At 38.9% G+C, this 18,951-nt stretch overlaps 1 protein-coding gene across 1 annotated transcript in view; it reads right to left on the reverse strand.

Moving 5' to 3' along the window:
• FCHO2 (FCH and mu domain containing endocytic adaptor 2) overlaps positions 1 to 18,951 on the reverse strand; it is a 96,448-nt gene that overhangs the window by 57,986 nt on the left and 19,511 nt on the right. Inside the window, exons 2-6 of the mRNA XM_075179943.1 lie at positions 15,155 to 15,246; positions 10,564 to 10,638; positions 10,323 to 10,464; positions 10,073 to 10,225; positions 8,765 to 8,869 (exon numbers count right to left, since the gene is read on the reverse strand). Coding sequence (XP_075036044.1) covers positions 8,765 to 8,869; positions 10,073 to 10,225; positions 10,323 to 10,464; positions 10,564 to 10,638; positions 15,155 to 15,246 — 567 coding nt within the window. The remainder of the gene's footprint in view (positions 1 to 8,764; positions 8,870 to 10,072; positions 10,226 to 10,322; positions 10,465 to 10,563; positions 10,639 to 15,154; positions 15,247 to 18,951) is intronic.

Consider the following 18,951-nt stretch of genomic DNA (forward strand, 5'->3'; position numbering starts at 1 on the left):
TCTCACAAATTGCTTAATATGTCTTTTATATTAGCACCTAAAATTAGGGCTTAAAGTAAATGAAACCTATCAAAATCCATAGAGCTTCGAGCCCTAAATTTCCACTTCGACCACTGGGTAAAATGGTTTAATTGACCCTTGGAACTGCAGCATCTCTGGGCATTATGTGACATTATGTGACCTGCTGAGGGGGAGATTGCAGAGATGTTTTTCAGTTCCTGATTTCAAAAGATTACAATATTGCTGCCAAGATCAGTAACAAAGCATTTATTGAGTTAAGAGGGTGCCAGTGAGGTCACCCTACGTTGGGTCTCTATCGAATCTTCTAATGGTATCTGGCTTACAGTCAATCAAATGTGCTGGCGGATTAAAACTGTTGTCCAGGATATCACTTTTATTCCATTACACACATACTGCATTATACCTCTGGTCTGCTTACAAAGAGAGTCTTAGTAGTGTGGCTATTTTTGTATCAGATGCTAATTCCAATTTGATTAGATTAAATGTAAAATTTTTGTCAGAACTATAAAATCATCTGTGTTATTTATTTACTCTTATTTACATTAAATTACACAAATGTACCTATGTTTACTGGAAGACCTGTATATACTACTTCTTGTTGAAAGATTTGAAGACCATGTCTTGAGCCTTTGGCACTGATCACAGCTTACCAATGTTCTCCTCTATTTGACTACTAGTTTGAATTATGTGGGAAAATTCTCCGTGGTCTGGAGTCTTAACAGACATTGCAAAATGTTTTGTTAACACTTTTAATGATTAAGTCTTCAAAACAATGCAGTATGTATGACAACCCTATGCTAAAACAGTGCCTACTACTAAACGTTCCACTAAAACTAAAGTACAAGTTAGAGATCCCAACATACACAAATATATTCTCTCTCCTTTTCTTGTGTTACATTGCACCAACACATTACATAGTACATTAGAGAGCATCTCTTTTCTTTTACATCAGTTGTGCCTCAGCAGAGCTTACAATCTAATTACCCCATCACAGGCATGAATACGACCATATACATACACACATTATATACATACTATATATATATATATATATATACACACATACATGCACTACTTGCCAACATTTAAGATCTCCCAGAGGTGAGATCCTGGTTCAGAGTGTGGGTGACGTGGCCATGGAGAGCGCGTCATTAAGCCCAGTCCCACCCTGCTGCTCAAATGCTACGATTTGTATGGTAATACAGCTGCGAGTCGGACTAGAATAACAATTCACTGTCTGGGACAGTAGGAAACTGTTATATCTATAATAACTGCACACAGACTGACTGACAGCTAGTAGTCTTACTCTGCAAAAATGGACTTGTACTGCTTTGGTGGATTCATTCATTGGGGCAAGACCATCGATGTCACAGTAATTCAAATATCTGAAGTCTCAACTTTTTTGCATTAAATCCCATTAGGTCTTAAAATATGGGAGGGGCTTCAGCTTTCTATAACAAAATTTGGGGTTGGGGATAAAACTTTGTAACAGAGATGCAGTGAAATGTCAGGTCAATACTAACCAAAGTATTTTCACCTTCGTGGTGCATATCCGAAGATTTCCTTTATGGAAGTATTCCTAAAATAAAAAGAAATAAACCGAAAAAAGAAACAGGGGGGGCGGGGGTTTGTACAGAGAGAAAACTATAGAAGTGTGTCCATGCTGCAAGCTGCCTCTGTAAGACATTACATGTTTTTGAAATATAGCACATTAGAGTCTCTGAAATACAGGTCTGTGAGCCCAACAAATCTGGGGATAAATGGGAGCAAGGGAAATAAATATTTTTCACTGGAGAGCCCCTTTTCATTATAACAGTCATTCTAATGAGGTGGGGATATATACGGTGCTCTGTCTGTGTGTTCTGAATTTTGAATATTGGGGGACATAAAACCATGCAGGTCACTGGAGCTGCAAACTCAGATCTTTAGTACAGAAGGAAGGAAAAATAAAACAAAACCCAGCAGCTGATACAGGACACTGACAAAATCTATTACAGATAAATAAATATATGAAAGCCTGAAAAACAGGAAAAGTTCTACAGGAAATAAGTGATGGGTGAGACAGTAATTGCACAGACATCAGCAAATGTGACAGAAGTATCCTGCAGTTTAATCCCTGGGATAACAATTACTGTGATTGGCCTGCTGCTGCTAGTGGGAGTGGCTACAAGAGAAATAACGTGGCAAAGCCAACCCATGATATTACAAGTTTAATATGAGAACACACCTTAATATCTAGCTGGCGTACAGTACATAACAATCTGTTCATTACGTAATGCCTTGAAACCTATATAACTAATATGTAGCTAAATAGCTGCACAGAAGCACTGATGAGCAGTAGAAAGTCACTGTGTACCTCTGCTGTTGTTGCACTATAACTCCCAACAAGAAATTCAAGATGCCCAAGCTTGCATCAGAGCTATAATTTGATCTCTTCTGGCATTTTACATATAAAATCAAGTACACACAGGGGTGTGGAGTTCTACTAAAATTCACATCACGTGGCTGAACAAGTGCCAGGCACCAGTTACTCATAACTTGTTCACATCACAGCTGCCAACAGTGGATACATATCAGGATCTCTCCCAAAAAATCATAATTGCCTAAACTGTTTCAGTGCACAATAAACTATTCTACAAAATACAGACTGTGATTAAGTTAGAAAGGAAAAACAATTAGATCACTATACAATCAGATTTGTTTTTGTAAAAAAATGTTAGAGTACATGAGAGTTAGAGTTACATAAATATAGGTATATGTCACCTTCAATATTTACCATTGTGACAAAAATGTGAATTGACTACTGTCTTACATCAAAATACCCTCCTGTAACAGGTTCCCCAACTGCTCTAAAACCCAGTATGTACTTCAAAAATAAACTATAAGTTGAAAAGACCACTAAACCCATGATTTCATATATACAACTAAGAACTACAAATACTATTCATAGATATAGAAGTAAAAGTTCCTAGGTATGGGTAACATGCTTTTAATCTTTGCTATGCTGCTGTGTACAAGATATGATTGTCTAGTGTCAGTCTTTTTGTGCAACAGTAGCTGCTTGTCTGTCTGCTTCATAGGGATGACTGACAGGAAGTCTTGGAATATATATCTCCATGATCACAATCCGTCTCCCATAGATTCCGTTCTGACAAGCTGTTATTTTCGGTTTAGTGGTACTTTTTTAAACATTTACTTTATTTTTTTCCAAATTCATAATGTAAATCATGGTTATTCATTGTTCTGGCTGCAGTTAACATACCAAAGTCGCTACAGTACTAAGGATAAACTATAGGCCATCTTTCAATGTTGACAGACAGGCATTTCCAGTGCCCCATTACCCAACCGTCAGGCCCCTTTGTGGCTATAATGTGCATGCGCCATTCCCTGGCACAGGGTGCCTATTTCGATCCCTGCTCTGTTCAGAGTGTAGACTTGGAGGTTAAAGGAGAGGGCACTGTGCTGGGGGATGCCAGGCGGGCTGGCGGTGCATCCCAGTAAGTGCGGCTCCCTCCATTATAAGTGAACTAATAACTTTACTTCTAGACCAAATAAACCATGTATGTGGGGCCAAAACTATCATATCTGCACTATCAAATATGAGACCTGATGGGTATGTAAGGGGCAGGTGGAAGGGGGGGGGCTGATGGGCTTGTAAGGGGTAGGTGGAGGGTGGATGCCTGATGGGCATGTAAGGGGCAGGTGGAGGGGGGAGGCCTGATGGGCATTTGGGGGGAGGCCTGATGGGCATGTAAAGGGCAGGTGGGGGGAGGCCTGATGGGCATGTAAAGGGCAGGTGGGGGGAGGTCTGATGGGCATGTAAGGGGCAGGTGGGGGGAGGTCTGATGGGCATGTAAGGGGCAGGTGGGGGGAGGCCTGATGGGCATGTAAGGGGCAGGTGGGGGGAGGCCTAAAGGGGATGTAAGGGGCAGGCCTGATGGGCATGTAAGGGGCAGGTGGGGGAGGTATGATGGGCATGTAAGGGGCAGGTGGGGGGAGGCCTGATGGGCATGTAAGGGGCAGGTGGGGGGATCTGAGAGGCATGTGGGAGAATAGGATCTGATGGCTTGTTAGTGTGGGTCTGAGGGTATGCAATGCAATTTTGGACTAAGTGAGGGGCCATGTGTGGGTATGTTGTAGTCATTTTCTGGCTTTTTGCTTTCATTCTTGAAATTTTGTAGGCTGAAAGGCACATGTAGCCCTTGTAGTAGTCAGGTCAGCCTGACTACTACAAGGGCTACATTGTAGCAATCAGGTTACCCTCCACTGGTCTATAGGATTTACAAGTTAATTGTATGCAGCATCCATAAGGGCTGTATTTTCAGCAGAGAACAGCAGACAAAGAATGATCATGCTCTGCAAATAAAAGAAATCATCTGGGGGTAAGTTTCCCTGTACGTTTTGTACCATGCACATTACAATGGCTCCCATATTTGTTGTGCTTAAAATAAAATGGAAAAAAGGTCTTAACCTTTATTTCCAGCTATATACATTACTCGCCTACATGCCTAATTAGTTTTCGGATGTTTTTAAATATTTACTATAACTCGACGATGACTATGTGGAACCGAGCCAAATCGGCAGCTATGTCTGGTTAGATGAATGTGTGCTTATCCCAGTAACTAGACTAAAATAGTACTTCCATTTAAAGGGGAATGGCCACCATATAATATCTGACATAACAATTTAAGCATTTACCTTTAAAAAAATGTAATGTCCACAGTAAATAATTAAGCAAAAGTAATTACACATTAAAGAATAATTACACTACCCACAAAAATGATTTAACTTGTTTGTATGTTGAGCATGAAGACTAACATACACACACAGTGCTTGGGTCCTTTTCTTACGTCACAGATACTTCCATACTTGGCCTATTACATTTTGGGGTATGGAGATGCACTAGCTGGGTGAAATTACATATAAGAATAGTCACAGTAATGTGTATTTCTTTCCCCTGTTATTCAGTATCTGTCTATTTTGGCGCACTAGCAAAGCAAAAAAACACATTTATACAGCGCCAGCAATATAAAAGTCACAAATGTGAAAAGTAGTTTATTCCTCGAGGGAAGCAAACCCTCTAGTGATGGCAGGGTTAAACAAGCCGCCAATAACAGACGAAAATTAAATTAGGTTTTACACAAATAAAAATGGAATTTACATTTTTGGGGGGGTGGGGGGACCGATTAACTTTGGAACGCTACAAAAAAGGAGCAGATTAAATTAACTACTTTGGCATCTTAAGTATAGAGTACTGGTCAGCGCTGCCTTCAGTTAATGAATAACATTTCTAATTCCTTCCTGCTAAATCTAAACATGTAATTATACAGGGAATGTAATCAAAGTAATTGTGGGAATATAAAAACGGTTGAAAAATTAAGGGAGAGAATGTCTATTCTATAATATAACATGAAGAAACTGGATTAAAAGACTTTCCAAATTTAAATGTACATTACCCTGGTGCAAACAAATCTATTAAGCAAGTGTTCCCCTAACAGTTGATGAATGAACAATCCATCCCCCTTTCCATACGGATACAATAGGGACAGGTCATAAGGAGGGAGGTTGTCCACATAGAACATCACAATATACTCTCCGTCTGCTCCTTTATCGCACACAATGGAGCTTGTCTGATGAGCTTACAGTCTACTAGTTTTCAAAATCACCATACTAAATGCATAATTTCAAATTCAGGCCAGTGGTATCTCCTTTCACCTTTTTGCCCTTTACAAGGCCCCTTGTCCATTTCAGTTATATGGGTAGCTAGAGCCATTTGTGATGGAATATAATAATGTTAACAGTTTTTGTTTTGCTTTTTGGTTTGTTTAATATTGCTGCAGTGGAAAGTCGTGGCAAGACAAGAATATATTTTACCTGTGTGCCTCATAAGAATATTTTCATTTTATTAGCTTAGTTTAAACAGGTATAGCTGACAAATATACTGAATTAATAGAGCCTCAATAGGCACCACTAAAATGCCACACATGTTAGAAAAAAAACCACACAGGTTTTATCTTTGGTTTTCAGTTACTGCAACACAATTCACTTTTTGCAACATATATCCAATTACTTTTTGGATACACTTTCTTCTTCCATATTATAACTGTATGGGGTCTACCGTATAGATTTATGTTTCTTAATCTGTATACAGAGTTAAATAAAGACATAACAGGTCCTATAATCTAATTTTTGCAAACCTATTGTGCTCTGCCAACTATTATCTACTTTCAAATTGTGTACAATTACGTACTGTCCTAGTAATGTTGCAATAAAATGTTCTACCTAACTGGTAGTCAGCTGTGAAATAACTAATGGGAAAAACTTTAATTAAAATGGGTAAGAGATAAGGGTTTCCAAAAGCAGACTTCAAGACAATCTGGGTCCTGGGCCACAACAAGTCTCGAGTCATTATGAGTACACTTTATTTGCTCCCAAGGGTAAGGCTTTCAAAAAAAAAAAATTAAAAGCATAAAAAAAAAGGAAAAAAACTCATATGACAAACGTCCAGCCCTAAAAAAGCCAACCTGTGCAGTCTTTAGGGTGCCCACTGCAATAAAACCCATGCTTCTGTACACCCAGAATATAAATGCTGGGAAAATAATAATCCTAAATTATAGATCACCAGTGGCAAAAAGCAGAACTGTTCTGGGGAACAAAAGGGACAAATGGAAACCCAATATATGAGTGCCAGACAAATTGCTGAAACCAATATAACTGAGGCATCAGAGTACATTATTCTGAGGTTTAGAGTTCTGGGAAGTTTGTTCTTTTGTATAGTATTCTGTCCTTCAGGTTTATTTGTACTTATATTTTGTCAGATGTGTGTGTGTGTGAGATATATTCTATATACATACACATACATGTATGTGGCTCAAATACAACTTAACAACTTCCCTCTAACCCATCCCATAAAAGCTAGCCCTACTTTTAAAAAAATAGAGCTCTATAAGATATGAATACTTAGAGAGACAGATTCAATTGGCCGCAAGGTGCCACCTGACATCACCTTGATATCCAGCAGTGCACAATGCCGCACAATACAACAACAAACCTCCGCTCCATCTCTCCTCGTATTTCTATGGGAAGCGAGGGAACGTGAGCGGAGATGTAAGTAAAAACACCAAGGCGCTGTGTATCTGCACTGTTCCAGCAAATCGCTGCACTTCACGCCGAATTGACCCTGTCCCAGAGCGCCATTGACTACAGACACTCTGGTGTTAAACACTTGTTGGCCTCTCTTCGGGGGAACTTCATTATCATGTCTGAAAGTTGCACTGCAGTATAGTGTACAATGCACTTAGGGCTTTGACAGACATCCCTTTAGACCTCCATTAGGTTTTACCAAGTGATAACTATTGTGAACACTGCAAGCAACACCGACGTTGACACACTTGTCATAAAGTGTGTGTAGATACATATCCATTCACCTTCAGCATCAAAAAGAATTTTCTAGGCTTTGTTGACATGCGGTGAACACATAATTTTAGCGCTTTTGTCCGCAAGCCCTTCGTTTCTTAGCTACAATTTTATGCAAAAATGTCTAAGATTTAATTTGCTTCAAAGAATATTAAAATTGTCAGAGGCAATTATTGAATATGCTGGGGAACAGTGGAGACTCATCTGCTTCAAAAGTGCTTCACCCACCCAATGTTACAGAGTTGAAGCTCCCAGCACGGAAAGCTATTTGAACAGTAACACAATCGTTGAGCAACAGTCGCATCCACACTGTTCCTTAGTAGATTCACCATTAAGTACCACTAATACCATGCAACATTTTCTAGTTCACGTCTAGAATATGTTCACCCTAAATTTATATTTTTTTACAGCTTAACCCCACCAAGGAGACGATTCCTAAGAGACTCCCACAAGCCGAGGAAAGCAATAAGGGATGACACACTGAAGAGGACTGAATGAATGTACTGCTTGTCCCAGACATGTGTGTACTGCAACACACTTTACACTCTAAGAGGTATGCCAACTATTTCATATCATTACAGAATTATAACAGAAAAGTATTTAGCTCAAAATAAAGCAGATCTGAAGATACTAAGCAATGCATGGCTGTGTCCTCAGATTAGTCTGGTCTCTTCCAGACATCTCCCCACAGAAACATCAACAGGCTAGAAGCCAGATTCAAGCTGAAATGGTGTATGTATATAGTCTGCATATCAGAGAACTTGAGCATGTCGAAAATCAGCTCTCTGTGCCTTGGAGAGTATAAATTTAAATGTACTTAAAACTGGAGCTGTGCACGGAGCATACAAGTCCCGTAAAGTCAGTTTTTAGGTCCAGGGCACATTGTACTATATGACTTACATAATCACGTTTGCAATTTTGCTCAGTAGCAGGATTGCCCTTTTTCTACAGAACAGTGGAATATGTGAGTGGTTTATAAATCTTGTGAGACCGCCATGTGTGTACTATTGGGCAATCAAGCAGAATAGCCATTAATGTCTGGTTAATGATAAGCGATTTTGTGACTATGTATCTAGGTATGAACAGATTAAAATAATAACTGTCAAAATATCTGACCAAAGTAGTCATGCGTTAAATAACAGTAATTATACTTTAAAGAAAAATTAAACCACAGCAAAAAAAAAAAACAAAAAAAAAACAAAACTATTTCAGTTATAAAGCATGATGGAACTAAAATGTAATGTTGCATAAAAATGTATTTGCTTCTGGTTTTTTTTGCAGTTTGATGAAAATTCAGCCCAGTTATTTATTTTGCATTATTTCTTACCTGTGCAGTTTCCGCCATCTTCAGTTCAAAGTCCGATTTCACAGCAGCATATTTCTCAACACATCCCTTATAACTCTCTGTGGCTTTTTTGGCTTTTAGTGATGCCTAAAGTAAAATCAATCATAAATGTCATCATAAACTCACCCCCAATATGTAGCTTTGTTTTTAAATGTAGTTTGTTTTTTTTATTTAAACAAACAAACCTTACAAATAAAGGTTTGTCTACCCTTAATTGTTTACACTCCAAGAAGTAGATCCATAAGGATCAGGATATGAGAGATACTCTCCCAAGTAGGCACCAAACAACTGTTTCTGACATAACCTTTTCTGTGCCTAAACATTCCCCACAAGGGTGTGGATATAAAAGGAAGGGTGATATTAGCTCAAACTAATGTGTCATGAAAATATCCTTTTACACAAATCTTTAAGATAAATGGTGTACAGGAATATGGTGCAGTAACCCATAGCTATGTACTAGGTGTTTGGTTTCACTTCCTAAGCAGCACTAGAGCAATCCAGATGTAACATTTATGTAATACATATAGAGCTATCAAAGCATCACTTGTTAAGAGTGTGTGATGTAGAACACTGTTAGTGACATTTCAAGGAGAACTTCCATTTGTCAACCTTATAGAATCATTAGTGAAAGGTGGATTTAAAACCAAAAACGCACAAGTGGCAGCCTTGAGGTGATGTCATGTAAACCATATAGTCCAAACTTTCACATTTACAAGACATCACCAAAATATCCAAATTGGTATACACAGTGTTTACAGCATTGTTTCATGAACCTGTTGGTTGTAAAAGCACCAGACTCCATTATATCAGGGGCATTAGTATCACGTTCTTACCAACAAAGTGTGTTCCTTCTTTAATCAGTTTGACAAGAGCTCCCTTTACTTTCTAACACTCAGTCTGTGCTTCATGCTTGCACAAGTTCCCCTTCTCAAATGACACTGCCCTTGCCACATACAACCCGTCCTCAGTAACACAATCAGAAGAGTGAAGAGGTCACAGCTTCCACAAGATCAGCGCACTCATCTTCTGAGATAATCGGCGCTGAACTGGACACACTGATTCTCTAATTGGCTACAGGTTATTCTAGTCCTGCCCACATGGTAAGAGGTGCCTTGACCCTACTCAAACACACTTTAAAAAGTATTAAGATTGCAAACCAAGACTGAAAACTAACTTGATGTGTTGCCCCATCCCAGAAAACTTAGCAAATGTAATGACCCTTCTCTTGAAAGTTGCATTACACTACACCAGCATCATCTCACTGACATGTAGAACAAGTACATCAGTTACCTTTTCTATCTCTTTCTGGGCTGATCCCTCCTTTTTCAGCCTCTCGTGCTCTACACACTTGATGTTGTAAAGTTCCTTGGCTTTCTGCAGTGATTGAGTAATACTCTGAATGTTCTGTACTGCCTCCAAGGTTCCAGATACATCCTCTTTTGTCTGCCAAATGTAAACAAATGTGTAATCATCCATGGAAGTGTACCAATAATTCTTAATACTTCTAGTATAAAAACACGCACACTTGCACAAAACAGACCTTTTTATGAGCCTTCAGTTGCTCATCCCCATACTTCTGAAGCTCTTTAATAAATTCCTGTAATTTTCTGACAAGTTCTAGATGACAACCAGCAAGCTTTTCTGTCGACGTCTTGAAGACATCCCAAACTGGTCCAAATGTCCTAGGTAAAATGAAACATTTATTTTCTGGCCTCTTTTAAAAGGGTGACTATAGCAAAACAGGAGAAACTGTTCCTTATAGAACTACACAACATACATACCCAAGTTGTGTGTAATTGCTTGCAGACTTGGCAAGTTTTGTCATTGATCGGGAATAAGCTTCTTCAATTGTTGATCTGTAAAAGAAAGTAGTTGTTGAAAAAGCTGGAATTACTAGGACGTCAGTCCTCAAGTGGTATTCCTCCTTCACATATTTTTAATATGACCCCACGACCTTAACCAATACATACATACACATATATATATATATATATATATATATATACACACACATACATACATATCTGTCTATATCGGTTACACATTCTTTTTATTCCCTAGCAAAAGTTGACACAGGTGTTAAACTCATGCTCAGCCTGTTCCTCCCCCCATTGCACAGTGAAGGAAGGAGCGATCTTTGCAGACCAGGGCAGGAGCTGAGACCTCTGTTCAAGGTTGCTGTGGAAGAGGGAGACACTGTATTCAGCAAACGCTTAATGCTGGGAATGGGCAGATAATCATCAACATTTATTTATATAGCACCGTAGCGCTTTACAATTGGGAACAAACATTAATAAAACAATACTGGGTAATACATACAGAGAGGTAAGAGAACCCTGCTCGCAAGCTTACAATCTATTGGACAAAGGGAGTTTGAAACACAAGGGCATTTGCTACATCATATTGCACATTGGACAAGCTAGAATGCAAAGGTAAAAGTATTGAGTGGGCAGCACGGTGGCTAAGTGGTTAGCACTTCTGCCTTACAGCACTGGGGTCATGAGTTCAATTCCCGACCATGATCTTATCTGTGAGGAGTTTGTATGTTCTCCCTGTGTTTGCGTGGGTTTCCTCCGGTTGCTCTGGATTCCTCCCACACTCCAAAAACATACTTGTAGGTTAATTGGCCGCTAACAAATTGACCCTAGTCTGTGTGTTAGGGAATTTAGACTGTAGGCCCCAATGGGGCAGGGACTGATGTGAATGAGTTCTCTGTACAGCGCTGCGGAATTAGTGGCGCTATATAAATAAATGGTGATGATGATTGAGTGGGAATTCCACACAGCCAGAAAAAAGTCCTGTAACTGGGAATGTGAGGATGTGATGAGAGTGGAAGAGAGACACAGATCTTGTGCAGAACGGAGGTGTATAGTTGGGAGATATTTTGAGACAAGTGAGGAAATGTTTATCAGTGCAATTTTGTTGACTGCCTTGTACGTTAGTAGAAGAATTTTATATTTGATTCATTGAAATACAGGCAACCAATGTAGAGACGGACAAAGTGGCTCAGCAGAGGAAGAACGGTTTGCAAGGAAAATCGATTTAGCTGCTGCGTGAAAAAAAAAAAGATTGTAGGGGTTCAAGTCTGATTTTGGGAAGACAAGTAAGGAGGGAATTGCAATAGTCGATGCAGGACTTGATGAGTGCATGAATTTAGGTTTTTGTAGTGTCTTGTGTGAGATATGTGTGTATTCTGATACTGGCAGTGAGCTTGCAGGGTGGGATTTATCGTCATGTTATCAACAGAAATAGAAATGTCAGGCAGGAAGCTTTTGTTTTTGGGTTGGAATATTATTAATTTAGTTTTTGAAAGATTGAGTTTGAGTTGATGAGAAGACATCCAAGATGAAATGGCAGAAAGACAATCAGTAACGCGAGACAACACAGATGGTGAAACATCAGGAGAGGATAAATCGATTTGTGTATCATCCGCACAGAGAGGATACTGAAATCCAATGCAGCTTATTAGTTTTCCAAGAGAAGTGGTGTAGATAGAGATCAGCAGAGGACCTAAGACTGAGCCTTGTGAAACTCCAACTGATAAAGGAAGCGGAGCAGAGGTGGATCCAGAGAAATTAAAACTGAAAGAGCAATTAGATAGGAAGGATGAGAACCAGGATAGGGCAGTACCTTCGAGACCTAGGAATTGTAGCGTTTTTGTGAGGAGAGAGTGGTCAACAGTGTCAAATGCAGCAGAGAGATCCAGGAGAATTAGAAGACAGTAATGGCTTTTACTTTTTGCTGTGATCAAATCATTGACAACCTTGGTCAGCGCAGTCTCTGTGGAGTGTTGAGAGCGAAAGCCTGACTGAAGAGGATCCAACAGGTTGTTTGCTATAAGAAAGTGTGTGAGGCGAGTGTAGGCAATTCTCTCGAGAAGTTTGGAGGGGCACGGGAGCCGAGAGATGTGGGGGTAATTTGAGGGAGAGTTAATGCATGCATAATAATTATTAGATTATAGAGGAGTCTAATACAATGCAAAGCTGGACACCCATTTTAAAAACAAACACCAAAAGATATGATTACTTCAACAGATGCTTAAATCCTTTACATAAAATAACCTCTAAGGTTTAAGGTAGAGGTGGCAATACGTGGATGGGCAATGCATGCAGCCTTCAAGGGGCAAAGCAGATTTATATTAAATTATTATTCTAGCTGGGGTTCTCCTTTAACATAGAGCTATTAACCTTAGTGGATAAATCTGACTTGGGGGTATACTTACTAAACTGTGGGTATGAAAACGTGGAGATGTTGCCTATAGCAACCAATAAGATTCTAGTTATCATTTATTTAGTATGTTCTACAAAATGACAGCTAGAATCTGATTGATTCTGTAGGCAACATAGGCAACATCTCCATTCTTTCAAACTCGCAGTTTAGTAAATATACCCCTTGGAGTCACCGAAATAAAAAAATAATGTTAAAAATAAATGAAAGAGAACCCAATATCTTGCAGAAGATTTCTGCAAGGAAGAGTAGGAGAAATTCCTAAAGCAAAAATAGGAAGACTGAGCCGACTACAGGAGATATTTGGAGGCCGTTCCTAAGTACTGGCTGACAGGTGCTCAAACATGTACAATGCACAATCACTTATTATATTTTTGTTCAAATACATTAAACTCAAAAAATAAATAGTATTTCTCCATTAAAACGTGCAGAAACACACCATGCTTATGTTTACTGACCGTTGCACTCAGACATTCATTGAAATTTGACCAACTTTGCAAAGAAAACTACAGTTGCACAGCTTTGGGACTATACTTTGATTAATAATTACATGTTCTTGGAACATGTGGTTAAAAAGTTTGAAATGATAGAAAAGGAATTAATGGAGTAATCTGGAAACACTGCAGTCGGCAAAGCAGGGTTTCACAACATGTGGTATGTGTACTACAGAGAGATGCAAGGAGTACTTACACTGAAACAAAATAAATGGAGATTTGCTTTAGAATATATTCGGTTTATAAAATCAAGTTGGAATGTATAAAAATTCTCATTTTACTTTGTTTTCAAGAACAAACACATTTCTTGGTAGACATTTAAATACATTAGAGGTACTTGGTTTACATGTACACACTTTAGGTGCACTTAGGATAAAATATTCAAACAAAAGAGGGTACAAGATAAACATTTACCATCATAAGGGGGTATGTGATACAGTCAGAAACAGCAATGGCTCTAAGTTCTGTCCTGCTGGTAGCAGAATATTGCTCATGTATAAACTCGGCCGACTACCTTACAAGTTGTCCTCCTTGCCATCTGTTTTTAGTGCCGATGGGATAAAATAAGCATAACAGACATTCCCTGCATTCAATGGATTACCTAGAAGATTTGGAAATGCCATTTTTTTTTGCAGCTTATATCTTTGGAGCCTTCCTCACCCAGCATCCAACACCAGCACTGCAAGCTACGTCTCACTCAGCAACACATACAGTACACAGGCCAGAAATATATAGCAGAGCTTATTCTATGGTGTGGGTCACGGATGATGAAGCTATCCAAGGGTGTAATGCCTTCCCCTGACAGTCCTTTGGCTTTGTTTACGTGAGTGTGTGTGTGTGTGTGTGTGTGTGTGTGTGTGTGTGTGTGTGTGTGTGTGTGTGTGTGTCACAGTTACATTTGTCTATTACTAAGAGGCCGATACTGCTATAGTGCTCCCGATAAACCGTACAACAAACAATGCAAACAAAACAGTGTGAGAAGGGTTAAATATTACAATTGATGGCAACTGTCAATACCATTGTTTACTGCCAACAATTCCGATGTAATAATACAGGAATAAATAGGACACAGCTGGAATTACAAAGCAGGGACTGTTTCCAGTTACACAGAGGAATAAAGGGAGGCTGACACTGCCACTCCACTGATGCAAGGGACTGATGGTCTAATACATTTGTTCCAGGCTATGGGTTTCTTAGCAGCTCAGTATCAATATCCACAACTCCCTGGGGAAATGCAACTAATTTATTTTTAGCTAACTTGTGCATATTCGATATTTTGTCATAATATTTAACTTAAAAAGTCCATCAAGTTTCATGCAGGAGAAAAAGCCAGTTTAAAAAATGGCCGAACTTTACATATATGAATTTTATCCACAAAGTATTGTCAGTTTAGCAGGGGATTACTAAACAATGCTTTGTGGATAAGAAAGTTCTGATAACTTGTGACTATATCACATGTTGGAAAGTCTAACATTTCTAGGTAAATATCAGGAATACAAATATCAAAAAGTGTCTACAGAGCATCCTGCACCAATATAGTTTTTATATTTGGGTACCAAATTGCTATTGGTATTTATGTTCAGAAAAAAAAGTCCTATACTCACACATGCAATGCATTAAACATAAATCATTAATAAGCCAAGAATAATACCTCTCCCGTATAAATTCCGACAGCTCCTTTGTCGATATCTGCCCATGTTTCATATTGTGGTAAAGCACATCAAAGCCGTTATTCTTTTCCCCCTGTGGAAGAAACCATCGCATTATATATTATCGACACAAATGCAGTTGTGACAACTAGTAAATGAATAATCAATGACATTTTCTAATAAAAGAGAAACTAGTATAATAAAGGTATGTCTTATATTACAAAACAATGACATGGAAAAAATAAAAAAACATTTTTATTGCATATACACAATACTTCATAATGAAAAGTATTTCAATAAACATGTAGTTGTGAACATTTAGATATAATCCTTGAGTGTTGGAAGGCTAGAATAGAGGGTGTGTCATTATCTACCACTGACAAAGAACTAAAATAGTAGATTAAGCATTTCATCATGAGTTCTTTATATAGCACCACTAATTCAGCAGCAATGTACAGAGAACTCACTCACATCAGTTCCTGCCCCACTGGAGTTTACAGTCTAAATTCCATAACATACATACACACACACCACACACACATTAAGGTCAATTTTGATTAGCAGCCAATTAACCTACTAGTATGTTTTTGTAGTGAAGGAAGAAACCGGAGCACCCGGAGGAAACCCACGCAAACACAGGGAGAACATACAAACTCCACACAGATAAGACCATGGTCGGGAATCGCACTCATGACCCCAGTGCTGTGAAGCAGAAGTGCTAACCACTAGGCCACCGTGCTGCACTTGCGGCTTTTTCTGCACGGTTTAGTTATTATTATGTATACCTTCTATCTAACAAAAGACGAACGCAGAAAATATCATAGATTTCTCCTATATAAGGTTAAATTTTGCATTAAACTTCTTTCCCCATCATTTTCAACAGGGACTGCAGTCTGGGGGCTATTTAACAGGCTCCAAAAAGCTTAGTTTTCGAGCCTGCTGACCAACGCCAGCCATTCTACCCTAACCGGAGAGAACTGCAGTAGAGGGCTCTTCGGATCCCTCACCGCAGCCTTTCTGTTCTCCCCTCCGGTTATTATCACAAAGTGGCTTTGCGTATGTGTGACCTTAGGGACAGACAGACTACCGCAGTTTAAAGCTAAGTAAAGTTATCGCTGAGACAGCCTATCTGAAAAATTAATCCAAAAAGTCATCTGTCATTGTTGCCCATTAATTAATAAATAGGCCCCTTGGACATATTAGCAGACTCCCTTATTCTAGGTTCTGCTGCATGAAGTCTGTTTAAAGTAGCAATAGTTACAGTGATCACAGCTCACTATTAAGAAGTATCTGTGCACACATTTCATAATTGATGATGGAAAAAAAACCAACACCTGTTATTTGCATAAACCATCTCACTTAGGAAAGAAAACAATGCGCGCACATCCTTTATGTTTAGTAGAGATCAATAAACACTTGGTATCCTCCATTAACACAACTAAACACAATAGAGCATAGATTGAAGAGGGTGCCCATGTATTCACAACCTAAAGAGACAAAATACATTGACAAAAAGCCCCAAGACACTAAGAGCACTTGTTTTTCATATATAACTACTACTAAAAAGAGTGTGACAGTTTTGCATTATTAATAGTAATAAATATAAACGTTTAATGGGCAGCTATAATGGAAATCAATGAAAGCTTTCAATGCTCTAAATTCTCTATATCTGGCATATTATAAATAAAGCTCAATGAGATATTTATACACAATTTTCCAGGCTCAAACTTCTGAAATGCAAACATGACGAACACATCAAAATATAAATTGCAATGTGGAACAAGCAATTAGCGGGGAACAGAAATGAGACTGAAGGTGTAAGTGTCAGGTTGTTTTAATTGTGGAGACTCTCAACCCTTATTTGTGTTTAATAACTATTGTTGGTTCAGACTATATAAATGATAAATAACCATAAAACCTGGCCTCCGATATAAAACTGTAAAGGTTTGACATTTTTCCAAAAGTTAGAATTCCCAGATTTTCTTTTACTTCCAATCCTGAATTTCTCTATTGAAATTGTAACTTTCATATCCCTTAGCCTGTGGTCAGGGATGGAAAAATGTTGCTCAGCAGGGATGTGCGTCCTTTGATAGACTGTCCAGTTTCTCCTACACAAAAAAAAAAAGGTAGTCTGGGGAAAGTACATTATCTCCTGGTTTGGTTCTAAGTCTGCTTTCCCACCTAGTATCCCTCCTTTATGTATTGATCCTTAGAGGAACTCATTGGGGGGCCAAAGTTAATTTATCACGTTATTGATGGCAGAGTTGGAGATCCTTGGACTCCCTCTCGGAAAAAATATGGTATACCATAATCCAACATTTTGGAGTATTCACAAATAGGCGCTACAGTCCTTACCTTGATAGCAACTGTTCAGGAACCTTACTCTACATGAGTGAATGTGTTATGACCATTCTAACAGCAACAGTATGATCGCTATCAATTACTCCAATCTACTATTGCGGGGCCCCTGCTGGGACATGAGCTTGAATAGGAAAGAGTATTGGAATCTTCAATTGATACAAACATGTGCAACAAACTCATACAAAATATACACAAGATGTACCCATGAGACTGCACACAATATTTCCGGCTACCTTCCCCTTACGGTGACGGGGCTGTGGGCAGAGAGGGAACTATCCATATCTTATGGCACTATCCTACAATCTTAATATTCTGGAGGGAAGTTCATACAATGCCTCACAAATTCATATAAACGGATCTTGGGCACTCAATTTAGACTTTCCCCTTGATCTGCTCACCTGTGCTTCCCCATCTCTGGTTTAGGACCATGGCCCAGTAAACTTGTTTCTCATATTCTAAACGCAGACAAATTCTCTAAAGCCAAGTACTGAAAGGATCCAGGCCCACCTCCCCTCCAGCATGCTAAGAATAAAATTTGGTTAGCTATCACATCTATGGGAAAAAATTGCATTTCAACAACAAGGAAAAGCAGATCAGCTTCATATTTCTTCTTGGACCACTGTCAATCTGTCCAGGGCACTTAGATTGTGAGGAAATACACTTTATTCTGATGTCCAAGAATAAGTGAGCAGACAATACAAGCATTGCGTCTAAGCAAAGAGATATAGCAATTTTGTGTTGGGCATCTTTAAACACTATTGTTTTAGCAGCAGTGGTTACGAGAGCTCTCTCATTGCGCCCTTAGGCTGCAAACTCCCATTTGAAGGGTCCCTGCTCTTTGGACACATATTGATCACTTATATCTGGAGGTAAATCTAACCACAAAATACAGGGTCTAAGTACTCCTCATTTTGTCAGCACTTCAAAGAGGTGAAAAGTGCTATGCCAGGGAGGCAATACATCAGGGAGAATATGTCTGCTAAAGGAAGGAAAAATCAGGATCAGTCCCCATTAACACCAATATGGGGCATAATTGCACAGTATGCAAGAATATTGTCCACCATCACAGATCAATGGGTGGTGGACAATCATAAAGAATGGTTGCAAGAATGTTTCATTGGTGTCCCAAGGGAAACAACTTTGTTCAATCCAGGACTGCATCAAACCTAATACAATTGGTAATCTTGCAAACAACCTGTAATCCTTAAGAGGCACAAGCAATTTCTCTAGTTCCTACAGGTCACATTCCAGACTTTTCCTTATCAGAAAGTCATCAGGAGCATTTCTCACAGTGCTAAATATGAAGAGGCTCAACATACCATACACATTTGCATGGAATTTGTGAATCTGATCCTTGCAGCCATCAGCAGGGGATTTTCTCATGTCCTTCAACCCTTTTGAACCACTGTAAGAAGTTTCTTTGAAATGGATAACACTA

This window comes from Mixophyes fleayi, chromosome 1 (genome assembly GCF_038048845.1).
Source record: "Mixophyes fleayi isolate aMixFle1 chromosome 1, aMixFle1.hap1, whole genome shotgun sequence".
NCBI classification, from domain to species: domain Eukaryota; kingdom Metazoa; phylum Chordata; class Amphibia; order Anura; family Limnodynastidae; genus Mixophyes; species Mixophyes fleayi.